This window comes from Malaclemys terrapin, chromosome 23 (genome assembly GCF_027887155.1).
Source record: "Malaclemys terrapin pileata isolate rMalTer1 chromosome 23, rMalTer1.hap1, whole genome shotgun sequence".
Taxonomy (NCBI): Eukaryota; Metazoa; Chordata; order Testudines; family Emydidae; genus Malaclemys; species Malaclemys terrapin.
The window spans coordinates 6,090,207-6,108,035 of NC_071527.1; the positions used below are offsets into that span (position 1 = coordinate 6,090,207).

Consider the following 17,829-nt stretch of genomic DNA (forward strand, 5'->3'; position numbering starts at 1 on the left):
GAGGAGCTGCAGCCGCAGGGGCGGTGGGACAGGGGCAAGGGCGTGCTGGGGGCTCGGCCTCTCTTTGCACATCCGGGAGGGGCTTGGGGAGAAGCCCCCGCCCATTCCGGAAGGCAGGTGCTTCACGGGGAGCCTGTGAGCGAACCGAGAAGCACGTGCTTCAGTCGGTTGCTGAATCGGGACCTGAATGCAGCTGACTGGCGGCCAGGAAGAACCCAGCACCTCTCTGTCCCTCAGCCCCAAGGGTTTGCAACCCGGGGAACTCCCCCAGGGTGTGCTAGGCGTTGCAAATCAGAACCCCCCCCCCCCCCCCCCGCGCTGTACTAGTATTTGCAAAGCACAGCGCAACCCCATCCCTCTCCAGCGCTGCTAAAGGTTGCAAAAGTCCTACGCACCCACCCTCGCTCCCCCAGTTTCCCCGGGATTAAAGCTTTGGGATCCGCGCCATCCGAACAAGAGAACGGAGCAGCCAGGGGCTGGGGAGCAAGGGGAAAGTCGCCCCCCCTCCTCCTCTCTCCCCCATCCCTTTCCATTGCCTCCCCCCCTCCATCCTCCTGCAGGACCACGGCCCCTGCGGCTGTCCCAGTCCGGGGGCCGGAGGAGATGCCCGGACCCGAAAGCGGGGGCATGCGGGGGTCTTCTCTTTCCTCGCCCCCCCTCCCCTTTCCCCAGCCGATGGGACCAGCGTTTACTAGACTGGGGACAAGCAGGGGGTAGGGGGCAGGATTCCCAAACCCTGCAGCTTGGGTGCCTTAGCTTTGGGGGCCGGAGAAGGGGATTCCTGGAGCCTGATGCCAGGGATTTCGGGTTAATCCCCTTCCCTTATCTCCCCGCCACCTCCTGCATTTGCAAATCACCTCCAGAAACCACGCCACCTGCGGAGTACTGGACAGGGGAGTGGGGGAGCTTGAGAGCTGGGGAGGGCAGAAGGTCCGGGAGCCGGGCTGGAAGCGGGGAGCAGAGGGAGCCGGGGTCTGGGCTGCGAAGGAAGAGCGGGGGGGCCGTGGTGTGGGCTGGGACATAGCGGAACGAAAGGCCAGGTTGTGAACTCAGTCGCACCGGTGTCACTCCGGAGCCTCTGCCCTGGAACGAGCGGAGTGACACCGGATTGACTGGCAGCGGGGCGGGGGTGCTGGAGAGCGGAACGTTCCCCCGGAAGGATGCACCGCGCCCCGGTGCAGATGCCGGAGCCGGGAGGGAGGCCAAAGACCCCTCCGAGCTCCAGCCGCGCCCCCGTGGCTCCGCATCCTCCGCTCTCCGCTGCACCGCACGGGCCCGGGAAACCTCGGCGGAAACTTCCCCCGACTTCTCCTCTCCCAGCTGCGCGTCCTCCCCGGAGCGGGGCTTTTCCTGGGCCCCCGCTGCCTCCCCCGCGGCGCGCCGGGCGCCTTTGGGGAGCTTTGGAAAACTTCATCCGCGGCGCGGCGCTTTGGAGAGGGACGGGAGCCGCTCTCCCTGCCCCATCCCCGCGTGCGTCTGGAGAGACACCGCGCTGCCCGCCGCGCCTCCTCGGGGAGGAGTGGGGTAGGTAGGACCCTCCCTTTCCTTTCCCTCCCTAACTTCGTGCCCCTTTTGGCTCCAAAGCTGCACTGAAGCGCTGGCAGGAGGAGGGGTCTCCAGCCCTGGGGACGGGGCTCGGGGCTCAGGTTACAGCGCAGCTGGGGGGCAGGGGGAGGACTGAGATCTGGGCATATACACCGGCTCCTAGAAGGCAGAGGGGCCATCTAACTGCGGTGCCTTGGCCCAGAGCAGACGGTGCCGAGATTCTGCTGGGGCCTAGGTACCTTGGATTCTCCTGCTGTTTCCAAAAAATAAGGGGGAATCGGCTGCATGAAGGCTCGGTAGTCACTGGGGAAACCAACCTCCTCCCTTTTCTCTCCTCCACACACAAAGGTCCTGCATGTCTAACATTTAGACATGTTCAGCTTTGTGACTTCAAGGACTGTAGTGCTGCTCGCAGCCACCCAGGTCATTTTACTAGCCGTTGTCAGATGTCAGGATGAGGATATCCGTAAGTTGCACCTTTTTCTTCTTTAAAATTGATCCTGAAAGGGGGAGGGGGGGGAATTCGACACAAAAGCTATGGAAGAAAGAGCGACACACAGAGAGAAATCGCTGCTTCTGGGAGGGAAAGAGGGGGTGGTCGGAGCAAGTGTTGCAGACCTGGGAGAAGTGGCTTGAAAAGATAAGTACCTTAAGATCTGGAAAACTGGCCTCATGTTCTCCTGGTATTTGACCCTGAGCTCAGTGTTTTCCGTTGCTCCTCTTTAGATCTGTCTTTTCTCCCACTTTGTACCTTCTCTGGATTCTGGACACTGGACGAGGCTCACTGTTGAGCAATGACAAAATACTGATTGGTGAAGAAGCGCGTTCCTATTTGTTGTAATGCTCGGTTGCTTTCGAAGAGCATTGCAGTCGTGAATCCCCTCCTGTGTATTATTTTGGCTTCCATCCCCTTCCTTGAGTTGATTTCCACCCTGAAAGGGGCTTTCAGTGGCAAATATAACCCGGTCGGATCAGAACCCACCAAAGGGAGAACAAAATATCTCTCCGCCTCCTGCAGCGGTGAAAGAGTTAATGCAACAAAGCTGAGTGGGATGGGGGGGTTCACCGGGGGAGCCAGACAAAGGGGACATTCCGAGACAGACAAGCCAGAGTCTGAGACTTACAAAGAAAGACCTTTGTACAGCCTTTAACTTTCCTCCCCCCCGCAACCCACTTCTCAGTTGGGGCTGGTGAGTAAGGTGCAGAAGAAGTTGATAGCTAACAGACTTTTTGTTTAAGGATCAGAAAGGAGATTCCCCCCCTAGAGGAGGCCACCTGGAGGATGAGAGACATGCCAGACATACTAGATAGATTGTCCAACTTCTCCTTCACCCTCCAACCCCCTCCCCCAAATCTGAACCCAAAGAGGAAAGCAAGGGGACACGTGGGGGAGCTCATTCCCACTCCCTGCCCCCCATCATTTTACCATTTTTTTTTAAACAAAATGATCATCTTGTGCAATAGCTGCACGATGTGACATTAAAGTCCAATGCACAGCCAGCCCTTCCCCCTACCCCGGAAAAATTTCTGGTCTGGCATATTATTCAGCCTGGAAGCTGGAAACTTTATTAGGTAGAAAGGATTTTTTCCCCCACTTGTTTGGGCAGGTTTCCTATTGCTCGAATTCCATCCCTGTCTCCATATGCTCCAGACTGTAAATCAATTGCAGGGGGAGAGAGAGTGCCTGAAAATGCCTCCTTGCTCGCCTGCTTCTGGGCCATGCTGTCTTTCCCACAACCAGCCTGAGATTCCAGCAAAAAAGGAGCTGAAATTCCTCCCATTCAGGCGCAAAGGAGTTGCTAGGCCACTTTCAGTTTGCTTAGTTCGTAACAAAAGGATTGGATTTGTAGGATTTCCCAGTGCGACACCTCCATCCGACCACATATCAGGGGAGCTGGAACAATTTGTATAGTGGGGGGGCTGAGAGCCATTGAACCAAACTGTAAAACCTGGATAGGATGGAAACCACTTCAAGCCGGGGGTGCAGCAGCACCCCTAGTTCCAGCACCTACGCCACATACACCCCAAGAGACCTCAGAAATTGAAGGCTGCACTTTGGGAATCAGTCTATTTGTAGCAACGGGTGATTCTGTTTCCTTTTCCTATTCCTGGTAAAATGATGCTGATCGGTTAATGAATTCTCTCCTACGTCTGCTGTAGAAGGATGGTAGTACTTGTGGCACCTTAGAGACTAACAAATTTATTAGAGCATAAGCTTTCGTGGACTACAGCCCACTTCTTCGGATGCACTTATGCTCTAATAAATTTGTTAGTCTCTAAGGTGCCACAAGTACTCCTGTTCTTCTTTTTGCGGATACAGACTAACACGGCTGTTACTCTGAAACTTGTAAAAGGATGATTTCCCCGCAGGAAAATTGATTGTACCCCGAAACTTAGCAGAGTGGTTCCTTTAAGCTGCCATCTCCCGCCTTGTCTGCCCTCTCTAGTTTAGATTAAAGTATGTTTAGCATCCTTCAGCATGTGCTCGGATTCCTCAGGTGTTTCCGCACAAGGAAAGGGCATAACCGAGCATGCCTCGTGCTTTATTCTTCTCTAAAGCAAAGGCGCACCCAGTTTCCCAGGAGAGGAACTTATTTTCTGCTCAGATGGCTTTAGCTCTTTTGGGAGGCTCATCTGCAAAAGTTTTCTGCAGGTCATGGAGGGAACTCAATTCCCCATTGTGAGCAGTTTGTTTGCATAGGGGAGATTGGCAGCAATCGCTTCCAGATGGAGTTGAAATGCTGCCCTTATTTATTTAAACAGGTTCCTGACAGCGCAACGTGAATTGAGCTCTGTGTGTGCTCGAGAAAAGGCCCATTCATGAGAGGAAGGGTCCCCTGGGCTCCCCAAGGTGCCCCAGCTCCCTGCACAAAGACCCCCCCTGTCATCTCAACTGCTTCAGACATTCACTTGGATGGGGGTGGGGGGGAGAGAAACAGATGTCAAAGAGGCACTTATATTTTTTATGGGTCTCCCCTTATCAAGAACCCTTTCTATTGAGCTGTTATAACTGGAATAATATTATAATGAACTTTCCCAATGGCAGTTGGATGCTTGTTCCTTTTGCATTTTTTGTGGCTCCCCCCCCAAGTGCCCCCCATGGCTGCAGCCATTCTCCCCCGTCGCCCTCCCGGGCTCCTTGGCCCATTCATAGGTTTCACTTTGATTCAGTTTGTTTTTCTTTGATGGTGTTTTGATTAGAAAAACAGCCTTTGCCTGGAGAGACCGAGCCAGGGCTGCTGCTGTTCGTTCATCCCAGGGTTCGGTCTGCAGTGCGCATTCCAGAAGCAGCCAGGGGGCATTTAAAGAACCTTCTTTGTTACTTTTCTCTCCACCTTTTCCCCAGTTATATTTTTTTTCTGGTGGGATGAGGTTAAACAAAGCGGACTGGTGTAACCCTGCCCCTTCTGGCAGCGCCAAGAAAGGGAATCCAGACTTGATTCTCCTGCCTATCTACCCTGGTATAAATCCAGAGTAACTCTACTGGAGCCAATGGAATGACACCAGTGTAGAACTAGTGTGAAACCCAGTTCAGGCCTGGTGTGCTGGAAAAGCGCACAGGCCCCTGTAGAAAAGAGACACAGGGGGGTTTGTGAAGGAAGCACAAGAGGGCTGAGCTGAGTGTGACCAAAGTGGACATGGCTTGTGGCTGCTACGAACTCTACCTGACTCACGGGCACGGTTGCGTCGTCAGTTTCGCTCAGCGAAAGTGACAGGGATGGGAAATTAAGGAAGTGCCAGGTGGGAAGCCTTGAACCTTACAGCTGCGTCAACAGCAGAAGGGCCCTGGGCCTTTAGGACAGTGCTTCCTCATAGTATCCTCTTGGGGAGGCCAAAGAGCTATGATCAGGCCTCTTTGTTTTGCTCTGCTTCTGGAGTGACCAAGAGATCCATGTACTAATCTGTGAGATGTCTAAGGAAGATGGGAGAACCAGAACCATCCCGCCTGGGAGCTGGCAGGGAGCTGGCTTGGACCGTGAATGTGGGGGGTTATTTCTACGCCCTATTGCAATTGCTATGGGATTGCTGTAACTGATGCTGATGGTATGACCCTGTTTCTCTCTCTCTCCCCCTTTTGGTTTTCTCCCTTTTGCCTCCCCTCCCACCGCGTCTCATTTCCCCCCTTCCCTTCCTTTCCCTTCGGCACAGAGGAGGCAGGCAGCTGTGTGCAGGATGGGCAGAGGTATAGTGATAAGGATGTGTGGAAACCCGAGCCCTGCCGGATCTGTGTCTGTGACACTGGGACTATCCTCTGCGACGAGATAATCTGCGAAGAAATGAGAGACTGTCCCAGCCCCGAGATCCCCTTCGGAGAATGCTGCCCTATCTGCCCAACTGACCAACCTGCTGTCAGCGGTCGTAATTTATTTATTTCCCTTCCATAAATAAATTACTTGAGATAATTGCAAAGATCGATAGCCCCCAATGGATGAGCACCCAGCAAAAGACGGGGACATCCATGAGACCTCGCTAGGAAAGGCCACTTCTCATGGACTCAGTTGGGTCTGTCTCTTTGCCTAGGCTGTAGAAGGTCTGAAATAACAGTTTGGTCAAATCACAGATGAGAAGAAAGATAATTAACATAATCAATTAGTCCAACAGCCCCGATTCTAAAGATATCGTAGTCATTACCAAGGTGGCAAGACAGCACCAAAGCTGTCTCTGCCCTGACGGTGAATCAAGTCTCTCTGCACCAGAGAAGCCTTATTTAAATCCACAGTCCGCAGATTTCTAAGCCATGAAGGCGGAAACTGGACAGTGCTAAGTACATAGTGCATGGGATTTTTTTTTTTTTTTGGTTTGGTTTCTTAGTATTTAACCACTACATCGGGGTCAGAAATTGCAGGGTGAGCGGAATAGGAATAGCACCTAGAATAAAGGCTTTGGAAATCTTGCTGTGATATAAAAACATGCTTTCTGGTACGAGCAAAGATCAAAACTCCTTTTCTTTTAATTTTAATACTACCTCCAAAATGACCTTGAGCCGAAGTTATGTAAGAACTCCCAAGTTCAAGGGTGGTCCTGAGAGACAAAGGAGAGGCCAGGCCTCCATGTAGGTCAGAGTTCTGTGCCTGGCTTTGTAAAAAACTCACCGTGCAATGTTCAGTTTCCTTAGCTGCAAAATGGGGATGGGTAATAAAACTCCCCCAGCCTGGGGCATAATTCACTCCCATTTGTGAAGTGTTTCGAGATCCTCAGCTGAGCCCAGTAGCTATTTCAGTGCCACTGTTTCGAGGACCTTCTCTGTTCTAGTTCCATCAAAAGCAGAAGTCGCCTTTTTTAACCCTTTGCTGATACGGGCTACCTTTCCAATGCCCCCCTTGCGCCCCCCTCTTTAATTAGGAAATGCCTTCGAGCCTGCAAGTGTCAGCAAAGGGTTGAGAGCAAATGTTAACATTTTCCCCCGAAAGGCAATCATGTTGATTTGGACCTGTGCTGAACGTAGCTTTTAACGCCTGCCTTTTTTGGTCTTTTCCTTGGTTTTGGTGGGTTTTTTTTTTTAATCTACTTTTTTGTCTGAGTGCATTATTCTTTGGCTGCTTCATAACCATGCCCCGGTCATTTCTGGGAGGGCAAAGTGCTTAGCCCACCATAGATCTGAAATTTTCGCCACCTGCCATTAGCCATTCGGAAGCCTATTATCCCACAATGCTTTGCATGAAGCCTTGCCTGTCTATGTGAAATGCTGGCCAATTTACCACCCCTCCAGCAGAGCAGTGACAGCAATACTCAGGCAGTTGGGTGTAGAGGAGAAACTGACGTTACCCCAACCACATCCCTCCCTGGCGTCTTATCCAAGGCCTTGTCGTGTGCATCTTTGTGTGCTTAAATGATGGGTTTCCTCATGATGCTGACACTTTCTCTCTCTCATTTCAACAGGGCAACCTGGCCCCAAGGTGAGATCATTGTTAGTATTGTTCATCATGACCACCGGGACATGTTTCCTTCTTTGGCCTTTATTACAGTTCCATGGGTGTAGCGTTCCGGATTCTGGTCTCAGTTTACACTGTTGTCAATGAGGAGTGACTCCACCGGAGTCAGTGGCGTGACACCAGTATAAGGCTGGTGGAAGTGAAACAGAATCAGACTTCAGATAGACACACAAGTTGTACCATTTTAATTACACCGGTCTAGGTAAAGCGGTACCACCCGGCAGTGTGGATGCAGTTATACGGTGCTTAGACGGTATAGCTTATTCCCGTATGGATAGTGGGACAGTTACTCATGTGCTTAAAGCGCAGAGCGCACTGAAGTGCTCGGCTCAGTTCTTTGCAGGATTGGGCAGACACACAGGATGGGGATTATCTGTGATGGGTCTAGCAATGGGCTAGGCAGGGGGTGGGATGTGTAATCGCATACATCAATTGTGTGCAGAATTGTCAGTGTTCTAATTCCAGCCGCTTTGCATTGCAGGGACAAAAAGGGGAACCCGGTGATATTAAAGATGTAAGTTTGAATCTGAGTTTTCTGCATGTCCTCCATTCATTTCTTTCCCATAGTGGCGTGTAGGGCGTGGTGAGAGACTCCTGTGTGAGCTTCCTTCTCAGCTGAGTTTTCCTATGTTTCTCTCTCCCACCCAGGTCGTAGGACCAAGAGGACCACCTGGACCACAGGTGAGGAGCTTCCTTTCTCTATCACATTGTTTGAATGTTTGTGGGCAAAACATTGGAGACTAGTGAACTCCTCTTGTCTCACCTGTTTCAGGGACCTGCAGGGGAACAAGGACCAAGGGGCGACCGTGGGGATAAAGGAGAAAAAGTGAGTTTAAGACAAAACGACCAACACGGAGCACAAAACAAACCAGGGGTTAAAATACTTCCAAAAGCATCAGTGTGACACATCCCCATCTTAATATTACTGCCTCTTCACACCTGAATAATAGTCTTTCAGATTAAACTGTAATCTCATCGAGGCAGAGAACTTGCCATCTGTGGTGAGGATGAGGTCTAGGGGACTCAGTCATGGACCGGGACCCTGTATATCTAAAGCACCACGGTTCCATTACGGTGCTATATTAACAATAACTAAGCTCCATAACAGTGCTATTAATTGATGTAATTAATGTGTCAAATGATTACTATAGGCTGTGAGTTGCCTACGTTCAGATGACTAAAGCACCACTCTGTATGACTAATAAGGATGCTCAGTCCTTAATGACTGGTAATCTGTCATTGATAATAAGTTATTAATAATAATTAATGATGTGTAATTAACACACACTGTGGGCCATTGACATCCCGATGAATGGGGCACCACTCGGTATTCATAATTCTACTTAATGCATAACAGTAATGGAGCGTATAGAATTAATAATGGATTACAAATAATCAGATGGTTTGGAATTAATAACATACACTGGGAGCCTTGTGCATTCCAAGGACTCACGTCACATCAGGGCGCAGATTGTAATTAGCTTTTCCTGGGTGTCTGTCTGGAGTCACCTTTCTTCTTTGTTCCCTGTAGGGTGCTCCTGGCCCTCGGGGTAGAGATGGCGAACCTGGTACCCCTGGAAACCCCGGGCCCCCAGGGCTCCCGGGTCCCCCAGGGCCCCCTGGGCTTGGCGGAGTGAGTATCCTCAGGTTGTTTTTGTTTGTTTGTTTGTTTTTGAACCGTCACATCCAGGACATGTGGCTGCACAGACTGATTGAAAGGGCCTTTTGAGTGTGTCCCGATACTGTATAATTCAGCTGGAGTCACTGATTCGATAGGACTATTTATGTCATTTTAGGGCTCCTATGAAAAATTAAATAACAACATTTTCGATTATTCAGAACGCAAGACTTTTTATCATCTAACTTGCTTCCTCCCCATTAGTTATTTGTTTCGCAGCTGCTGAGCCCCCACCCCCGCTGTTAGACACTGTGCAGACATCCAGTAATAAAGGCCTTTATTGCTCTAGCATTTCACTGGCACACAAGTCAATTTCACCACTGTCCCTGGTCAGTTTCACTCTAGGGTGCCCTTTGCACTAGCCCACAGCTGCAGCGAGTGGGAGCAAACATTGCATGGGAATATTTAAAGTTTCACTAATGTTCCTAGTGTGTTGCTTTCATGAGGTAGCCCAAGGCTACAAATACCACAAGGGAATCTTTTAGTACTTCACTTCTGTTCCTGGTCAATTTTACTCTGTGATTCCCATGCACTAGCCCAACCCTGCAGTGTGGAGGGGTAGGGGGGCAGGTAGATACCACATGGTGATAGCTTAAAAAAAAAATCCAAGGAAACATTTCTGTTGGTCTTACCTTGTACAAGACCAAGCTTATTGTTTAGTGCAAATTTAACTTAATGGTGCCCCATTGAAAGGCGCATTTTAATTACCCCAAATGCTGTTCACTATGTTTAGATTCACTGTGCCTGAGTTTTCTAAATTCCTAGTCTTTCAGATGAATGAATCACTCCAGATTTATGAGGAACTGTTGGGCAGTTTCTTTAAAAAACTAAAAAACAACACCGAATGATTTCTGTTTTTGGAAAAACAACAAGGAGTCTGGTGGCACCTTAAAGACTAACAGATTTATTTGGGCCTAAGCTTTCATGAGTAAAAACCTCACTTCTTCGGCTGCAGTGAGGTTTTTACTCACGAAAGCTTATGCCCAAATAAATCTGTTAGTCTTTAAGGTGCCACCAGACTCCTTGTTGTTTTTGTAGATACAGACTAACACGGCTACCCCCTGATAATTGTTTTTGGAAAGTGCCCTTCGCTGTCTCTGTTAGAAGCAAAACATAATCAGAGCAAATGACGGTACTGAAATCGTTTGGCCATTTTAAATGATTTTTTTCTTACTCTTCAAAGAAAGTTCTCCCCTCGAAATATCACCAGATAAAAAGGCTGACCCTGAAGTAATAACCCTGAGGAAATTTAAAATGAAATGTCGGAACATTTTGCATATTTACTACAAATCGATGTCTAGCAAATAACAGGTCTAAAAAGCCTCATTTTGATTTTTTCTGAGATGTGGAAATGGTTGCTTTTCAGCTACAGGGAACGTTTGGTTCGCTGGTTTATTGCTTATCAGGTTACACTGGCTTGTCTGTTTTTCATAGTGGATCCAAATACTTTACCAATATTAATACTTTACCAAAAACTTTAGGCTATCAGTAGCTGTGATCACTTTGCAGCCCGCATGCCCATCGCATGGCTTGACGGATCATGAACAAGAATCCCACTCAGATGCGTCTGTGCTTTGGTCTTGTTTGCAGAACTTTGCTGCTCAGATGGCGGGAGGATTCGATGAGAAGGCTGGTGGCGCTCAGTTGGGTGTGATGCAGGGACCTATGGTAAGATAGCTCTCTGCTTCCTTTTAGCAACTGGGACACTCTTTGTGGGAGGCCTGATATTTAGGGTTGAAGTTGACAGAAGCTGGGGGTTGCTCAGCAACTTGAAAAATCTGTCCATTAAATCACAGCTTGATATTATCTATGAGCCAGATCCTCGGCTGTAGGAATTCAGCACAGCTCCATCAAAGTCCATGCTGAATTTCACCCACCGAGATTGTGTCCCTAGCGTCCCAGCCACAACACACTAAAATTACTATAAAACGGTTGCATAACCAAGGATTTACTTAGCACCAAGATGACTTAATTGCTTCTGCTTCTGCTCTGCTTGCCAGGGCATCCCAAGTCACACGCCAGATTGTTTAAATAGACTCTCCCGGGAGGGAAAGTTATAGAACGTTTTGTTTAGGGGTTGGTCTCTGTAACTTTTGGACCATGGGCTGAGGAATGCATGACAGCAGCTACTGTTCTTCAAGATCCCACAAGATTTCCAGCAGGAAATTTCTGCTCTCCAGCCTTTCTTGGCAAGCAGTAAATGAAAAGCAGGGCTTAGTAAACATGGCTATGGTCCAGGAGAAAGCATGCTGCCTTTTTTTTTTTTTTTTTCCCCTTCCAAGTAGCTTCTAAAGGAAAAATCGTTCTTGGTGATGTCTCCGGAGGGGCTGAAAACAAAAGGGACGATTTCAGAATATTCTCTTGCCGCGGGGGAAAGTTCCTTGTTCTTTATGGGCCATCAGCTGAAACCGCTCGCCCCCTTTCACTGCGGGGGACTTAGAGATTTTCTTAATGACGGTGATTTTTGTTTCCCAACGTAGGGACCTATGGGACCGCGAGGACCTCCGGGACCATCGGGAGCTCCTGTAAGTACCTGCTCTTTCTGGAGCAATCTGTCTCGCTGGGGGTAAAATAACATAGCGAATATATGAGCATCATTCTTGAGATGGCTAATGAGGCTCCTTTGCTGTATGTTGCAGGGCCCTCAAGGATTTCAAGGCAACCCTGGAGAGCCTGGGGAACCCGGATCTTCTGTGAGTAACCAGCACCTTCGCTTTTGGCCAAAGAGGCCGTGACACGGCACAAATTGACACCTCAGTTACCCATGCAAACGGCCAACACCCCAGCTGCACCCGCAAACGTCCCAGAAACGTGAGCCCTACATTAGAGCTGCCCTGAGGAATTCCAAAAGGTCTCTCCGCCAAGAGACCCCGATGCCAACTTCTCTGAGCAGAAATTCACCCTTCTTTGCGTCTCCGCTATGATATCACTGGTAATCAAAGCCGGGGTGATCGACTGAGGAAGTGCTTAGATTAGAGACGTAGGCCGAGGTGTTCAAAGGGGCCTAAGAGATTTGGACGCGCAGTTCCCAGGATAACTAATGGGGATTGGGCTTCTAATTCCTGGCGGTGGATTTGAAAAATCTCAAGTTAGGCACAGGAGGCGGATGAACAATGTGATGCCTAGAAAGGAAACAGAATTAATGGGACAGATTCTGACTCACACAAACCCGTGTACACTGCCCTGGCCACGTAAGGTGCCACTAAAGTGGGTGCCCATTTAGCTCACTCTGACTTTAAGGCTTCTTTGGACTGCTCAGGTGGTGCAAAGGGGCCTTAGCGCCCATGAGAATCAGGCTCGGTGTGTGTATCTTAGGGGCACAGGGCGTGACAAGGATGTGCTCTGATGCTGTACGCTGGAGAAGCTGCGTGGTGGTGGCAGTGATGGTGCGGGAGGGGGAGTTGTAAGTCCAGACACAGTCGGTCGCTTTGCATGGCAGGATGACAAAAGGACAAGGGGGCTCAGCTCCGATGGTGATGGAGAGACAGGGGGAAGGATCTAGGAAGCAGGGGAGCCCAGTCAATGTAATATACGGAGATGCTGGAATTAGGTATTTAATCCTGTGTCTGTCTCACATTGGTTTGGAGCGGCACAACTGACTGCAAGGCGTCGCTCAACGTGGCTCTGTGCTGGTATCCCTGTAGCACCTGGGAACCTAACAGACACTAATGGATGTTATCCTAAAACAGGTAGAGAAAAATAACTCCCGATTTTAAAGACAGGGAAACGGAGGCACTGGGTTGATTAAGTGACTTTCTCGAGGCCACCCAGGGAGTCTGTAGCAGAGATGGGAATAGATACCCCCTGCCTCCAGGATGGCTGAGTGCCCTACCCACGAGGCTATCCTTCCTACCCACGCACCTATGACCATGGGTAATTTATATAGTGGGGCACCACAGGGCTTGGTGTTAGATTCAGTCCTGTATAATCTCTACATTAATGGTCTGGGAGGCAAACAGCCCATTAATGAGGCTGGGAGATGAGACTACATTTGGGAGAGTTGCAAACAACAGTCAGGAACGGGAAAAATTTGTGATAGACCTGGAAAATAGCAACCTAAGATGCAGCGTGAACAAATGCTAATCCGTTGGACAGGGATGCGGTAGGAATGCTCCAAAGGACCACAGTAAAGGATCATCTAATCCATTCCTCACCCTAGCCTGTTTTGGGTCATTCTTTACGCTAACGGGTTTTTTCCAGTCCTGCCAAGCAGTGGGGCTTCGACTGCTTACCCTGGAAGCGTCCTATAGCAGATTTCACTATCAGGACATTTTCCCCCCTCCAATGTTCCAACCTGAATTTTTCCTCTTGCTCAGTTTCATCCCATCCCTCCTTAGTCCTCGTCCCAGCCAACTAAGGGGAGGGAGGAACCGACCACGTTAAAAGACACAGAGAGGCAAGGTAATCAGCCATTTGGACAGGCGTTTGCAATGCAAACAGGCCGTGCAGTTTGGAGCTGCATCTGCAGAGACATCCTAGGGCAGGGAGATTAGAACACTTCTCGAATGCTTCCGCGCAATGGTTCTTAACCTGGGGGTCACGACCCGCCAGGCCCTTGCTAAATGCAGGGAGTAGGTGGATCTGTCCATGGTACTTATCCAGCCCCCACCACGGTAGCTTCTGAGCTTCTGAAGTAGGGAAGTGGTGTCAATCCCATTTTACGGCTGCAGAACTGAGAACTAAGGCTCAGATCTTCAAAGGAGCACCAGACTCCCATTGATTTCCCACCTTTGAGGATTCTGGACTGAGTGACTTGCCCAGGAGCTCTATGCCAGCCCAAAGGGTTGAAGCCAAACCATTCTTCGTTGCGGGGGGTGGCTAGGTAGATCCCGGTTCAATGGTTATCGGCAAATTGGAGGGAGTTCAAAGAAGATCGATTGGGTGTAGGGGGCGTTGGGTTAAGAGAAAGGATTCAAAGAGCTTTGCTGAGCAAGAGCCAAGGAGAGGGAGATAAAAACAGTCCCATGAGTACAGTGCTCTTGTTTCTTCTGACTTAGACACTCCATAAATGGGAGCAGCTGTCCTCAGATCAGCGCGCGCGGGGGTCAAATCCACAGCTAGTTTATATCGATGTATCTCCATGGATGCCAACTTTGAGTTACACCAGCCGAGGATCGGGCCTGTTTCGCTTGCTCCAGGGGGTTATCCCAACTAGTAGCAATCAGAGGAAATTAACGAGGGAGTTAGAATTGGGATGAATGTCAGGAGAAACTTCCTGACGGTGAGATGGGTCAGGCGGTGGAATCTTCTTCCAAGGGCCGGGGTGGGGTTTTGGAAGGTAGGTTACGTAAACCCCTAGCAAGTTGGCGCTAAGTGGGGTAATGCTACGGGGTAGAGTCCAAAACTGGGATCAAGGAATATCCATTCCAAGAGGAGCTTGGCTTTAGGCAGGCAGTCTGAGCTGCCATTTGCAGTCTACAACCTTGCTCTAACAAAACACATGGCAGTGTCTTTAATGGGGAGTACTTTGCTCTTGCGTCCCGTCAGGGCACCTCTGGCAACACGGTGCCCCACCGTTGGTTCAGTGCTGACGCACAGAGAAGAGCCCCCTCTGCTGGTTCACTGATCCTGCTTCCTACAGAAGTCGTAGCTTTCCTTGGAGGTCTCCCCTCCAGGCCAACGCCGCTTAGCGTTTCAGAGCTGCCAAGCTCGCCACTAGAGGTTTTACAGCTCTGTTTATTGCACACCGCCCAGGGAAGCAGAGGGTATTTGGGAGGAGCCACTTGGCTGCTGTAGATTTCCAGAGAAAGTTTCCAGCTCGTGGCCGGGGCAGTGGGGGGAACAGGGCTAACCTGCTCCTGGGCTCAGTGGCCCAGTTCAGCAAAGCCCTGACCCTGATATTTCCAGTGTGTGATGTCACCATGTGGCAGTGTGATGTAAACATGACAGCACGACACCATCCCAGGCTGGCACAGAGCACAGGCTGCTTGGGAAAGTAGCTGGACTTCTCTCTCTTCCTCTACCTTACTGGCCAATTTCTTCCCTTGCCAGCTTTCTCTGGCCACCTGAACCCGGGGATGGACTCCCAGAACCTGGGCTCTTCTGAGATGGAGAGTGATGTTGGAGTCTGCCATATGCACGCTCCCAGGGAGGCTGGTTTTAGCTGGGCCCGAATTATTTGGTCTTTTTTGGAAGGGTTCATGAGCTTCCCCCATAACTCTTTGCCTAGCTCCAGTGCGGAATATTGGGAGTCCCCAACCCACAGACCCAGCAAAAAGGCAGGTGATTTGTAGTTCCCCTTTGAGATAATGTTGCCTTCGAACCCCATTAGCCGAATTACCTCTTGCCTCGTCGTGTGACGACCCCAAGCCCCCAGACCTCCTTGATGATATAGATTGTTGTGCTGCAATTAAAAAAGGTTCTGATTCTCTCTGATGCCCTGCCTGCCTTGCACATGTCACACTCGCTCTGTCTGTCCTTCTAGGGTCCAATGGGTCCCCGAGGGCCTCCCGGACCCCCTGGAAAACCCGGTGATGATGTAAGTATTCTGGAGCCACTCGTTTCTTGCAGGGTAGCTTCTGCCAGCAACTGACATCAAAGCTGGCTGGAAGGCAAGCAGCCAGCGTGCAAAACGGAAGGCATCAGTGAGCAGAGCAGAGCGTTTTGCCCCCTGCTTCTTGCTAGACTGTGCCTTGCTCCAAGATCGCTCTGAAGGAAGCTAAGGGATTTTCTTCTCTCTCTTTCTCTCTCAGGGCGAAGCAGGCAAACCCGGCAAATCTGGTGAACGCGGATCCCCTGGCCCTCAGGTATAGGGCTCCAGGCTCTGAAGTCCAGTAGATACCGATGCGTCCCAGGGGCATGGCTGGATGGCAGGAAGGCCGCAGTCACCAGCCCAGCTCTCTTGTCTCCTTTGTTATTTAACCAGGAGAAGTTGGGGGAAATGAACCATTAAAAACCCTAATGATTTTTGCCAAAGAGACGTCAGGTTGTTATCACCAGAGGGGGACTCAGGACTGCAAAATTCAGACCAAAGACTAGACTCGGATTTAAGTCCCTGCCCACTAATGATCGGGACAGTGGGCTGCTGAACTTCCCCAACGTTCACGGCAATTCAGATGCAGGGCTTTGGTTCAAGCCCGTCACAGACAATTCTCCATGGTGTAAACTGGCATAGCTCCCTCGATTTACCCCTGCTGAGGATCTAGCCCTATAGACTACCCTGTTCTGGCTCTACATATTACCCATTATGGTCCTATATGTGAGCCTGATCTGGCCCTATATGTTACCCTAATCTGGCTCTCTATATTACTCTACACGGCCCTATATATTACTGTAATATGGCTCTATATATTACCCCATAATCTGATTCTATATGTCAGTCTAATCTAGCCCTATATGTTACCCTGATCAACAAAGCACAGTAAGAATCCTTTACTTCCTGTTCCTGGAGCTTGTTAATAATATAACATCTGAGCATACTGGAGAAACTTGATCGGTTTTTGCCCCCCTCTCTATTCGCTGCCTTTCGTTTGGACTGACCCCCCTTTCTTTCGTTTCAGGGTGCGCGAGGCTTCCCAGGAACCCCAGGTCTCCCAGGAGTCAAAGGTCACAGAGTAAGCACGTGTGGTTATGACTTGCGCAGCATCGGCTTTTCCTTTTGCTCGAGCTCGTTGGGAGAGTAACCACGACTTTGCTTCTCTCCCTAGGGTTACCCTGGATTAGACGGCTCCAAAGGAGAAGCAGGAGCTGCTGGTGCTAAGGTGAGGCGTTTAGCCAACAGGATTCCGGTTTTTATCTTCTGAAACGAAACCGATCACTGGGAAGTTATTAGTATGGCTATTTATTACATGCATTACGGTAGCGACTAGAGGGGGAAACTTGAGATCAGGGCCCCATTGTGCTAGGCACTGCATAAAAACATAGTGAAAGATAGATAGTACCTGCCCCAAGGAGCTCACAGCCTGAATAGTATGGATTGCCACGGGCACGCAGGGGCGAAAGAAAATGCAGGCCTGTTATTTACCAGGCTGCACGTGGCAATAGACTATATTGGTAAGGGTTGCAAGGAGAGTATGGGTCACGATGCAAACTGCAGATACACACACACATACACACACAACTAAAATTAATCAATTTAAAGTTTTATTGGGGATAATTACAAGGGGTAAGGGAGCAGCGTTTGATTAGCTAATAGAGTTAATGAAACTTAAAACACACAATGACTAAAATATGTACTAACACTATTTATAAACAAAGATGCAGCATTTAGTAATCACTGATACTTACAAATACAAACCAACGCATAACGACCGGCAAACGTAGAAACTCTGTTTGAAGCACGTGAGCTGAGAGAGAGGCTTCGAGGTGATCAGGCTCGGTTACGGGTGTACACAGGATACACAGGATTCGTTTTTCTTTCTCCTCTCCCTGCCTGCACATGGCAGGCAGGCCCATCAAGTACCAACTATGATATCATAGAAGTGTCATAGGGGACGGGGCCCAAAACCTGTTTGTGTTCGTTTCTGATTGGCACAAGCAAAGTTTACACCAAGTAGGGGAGCAGGTGCCTCAAAGTCTGGCTTCGCCCCCAAAAGGTGAGGAAATGCATATTGTTTTAGAATGCGTGCAACACTGAATGACAAAAGAAGAGGCCAGGGCAATACCGGTATGGGCAAGTTTTACAGGATGCAGACAGGAACTCATCTCAACAAATAGAAGGAGAGCTGGTGGGAT

General features: G+C 49.7%; 1 protein-coding gene across 2 annotated transcripts in view; it reads left to right on the plus strand.

The window, feature by feature from the left end:
* Positions 1 to 1,715: 1,715 nt before the first annotated feature.
* Positions 1,716 to 17,829, plus strand: part of COL2A1 (collagen type II alpha 1 chain) — a 66,160-nt gene continuing 50,046 nt past the window's right edge. Inside the window, exons 1-14 of one of the 2 annotated variants that reach the window (XM_054013095.1) lie at positions 1,716 to 2,011; positions 5,695 to 5,901; positions 7,426 to 7,442; positions 7,960 to 7,992; positions 8,127 to 8,159; positions 8,251 to 8,304; positions 9,010 to 9,111; positions 10,747 to 10,824; positions 11,637 to 11,681; positions 11,796 to 11,849; positions 15,581 to 15,634; positions 15,849 to 15,902; positions 16,656 to 16,709; positions 16,803 to 16,856. In XM_054013095.1, the coding sequence (XP_053869070.1) occupies positions 1,918 to 2,011; positions 5,695 to 5,901; positions 7,426 to 7,442; positions 7,960 to 7,992; positions 8,127 to 8,159; positions 8,251 to 8,304; positions 9,010 to 9,111; positions 10,747 to 10,824; positions 11,637 to 11,681; positions 11,796 to 11,849; positions 15,581 to 15,634; positions 15,849 to 15,902; positions 16,656 to 16,709; positions 16,803 to 16,856 (933 nt within the window). In that variant the 5' untranslated portion in view covers positions 1,716 to 1,917. The remainder of the gene's footprint in view (positions 2,012 to 5,694; positions 5,902 to 7,425; positions 7,443 to 7,959; positions 7,993 to 8,126; positions 8,160 to 8,250; positions 8,305 to 9,009; positions 9,112 to 10,746; positions 10,825 to 11,636; positions 11,682 to 11,795; positions 11,850 to 15,580; positions 15,635 to 15,848; positions 15,903 to 16,655; positions 16,710 to 16,802; positions 16,857 to 17,829) is intronic. The other variant, XM_054013096.1, reaches the window with a different exon arrangement.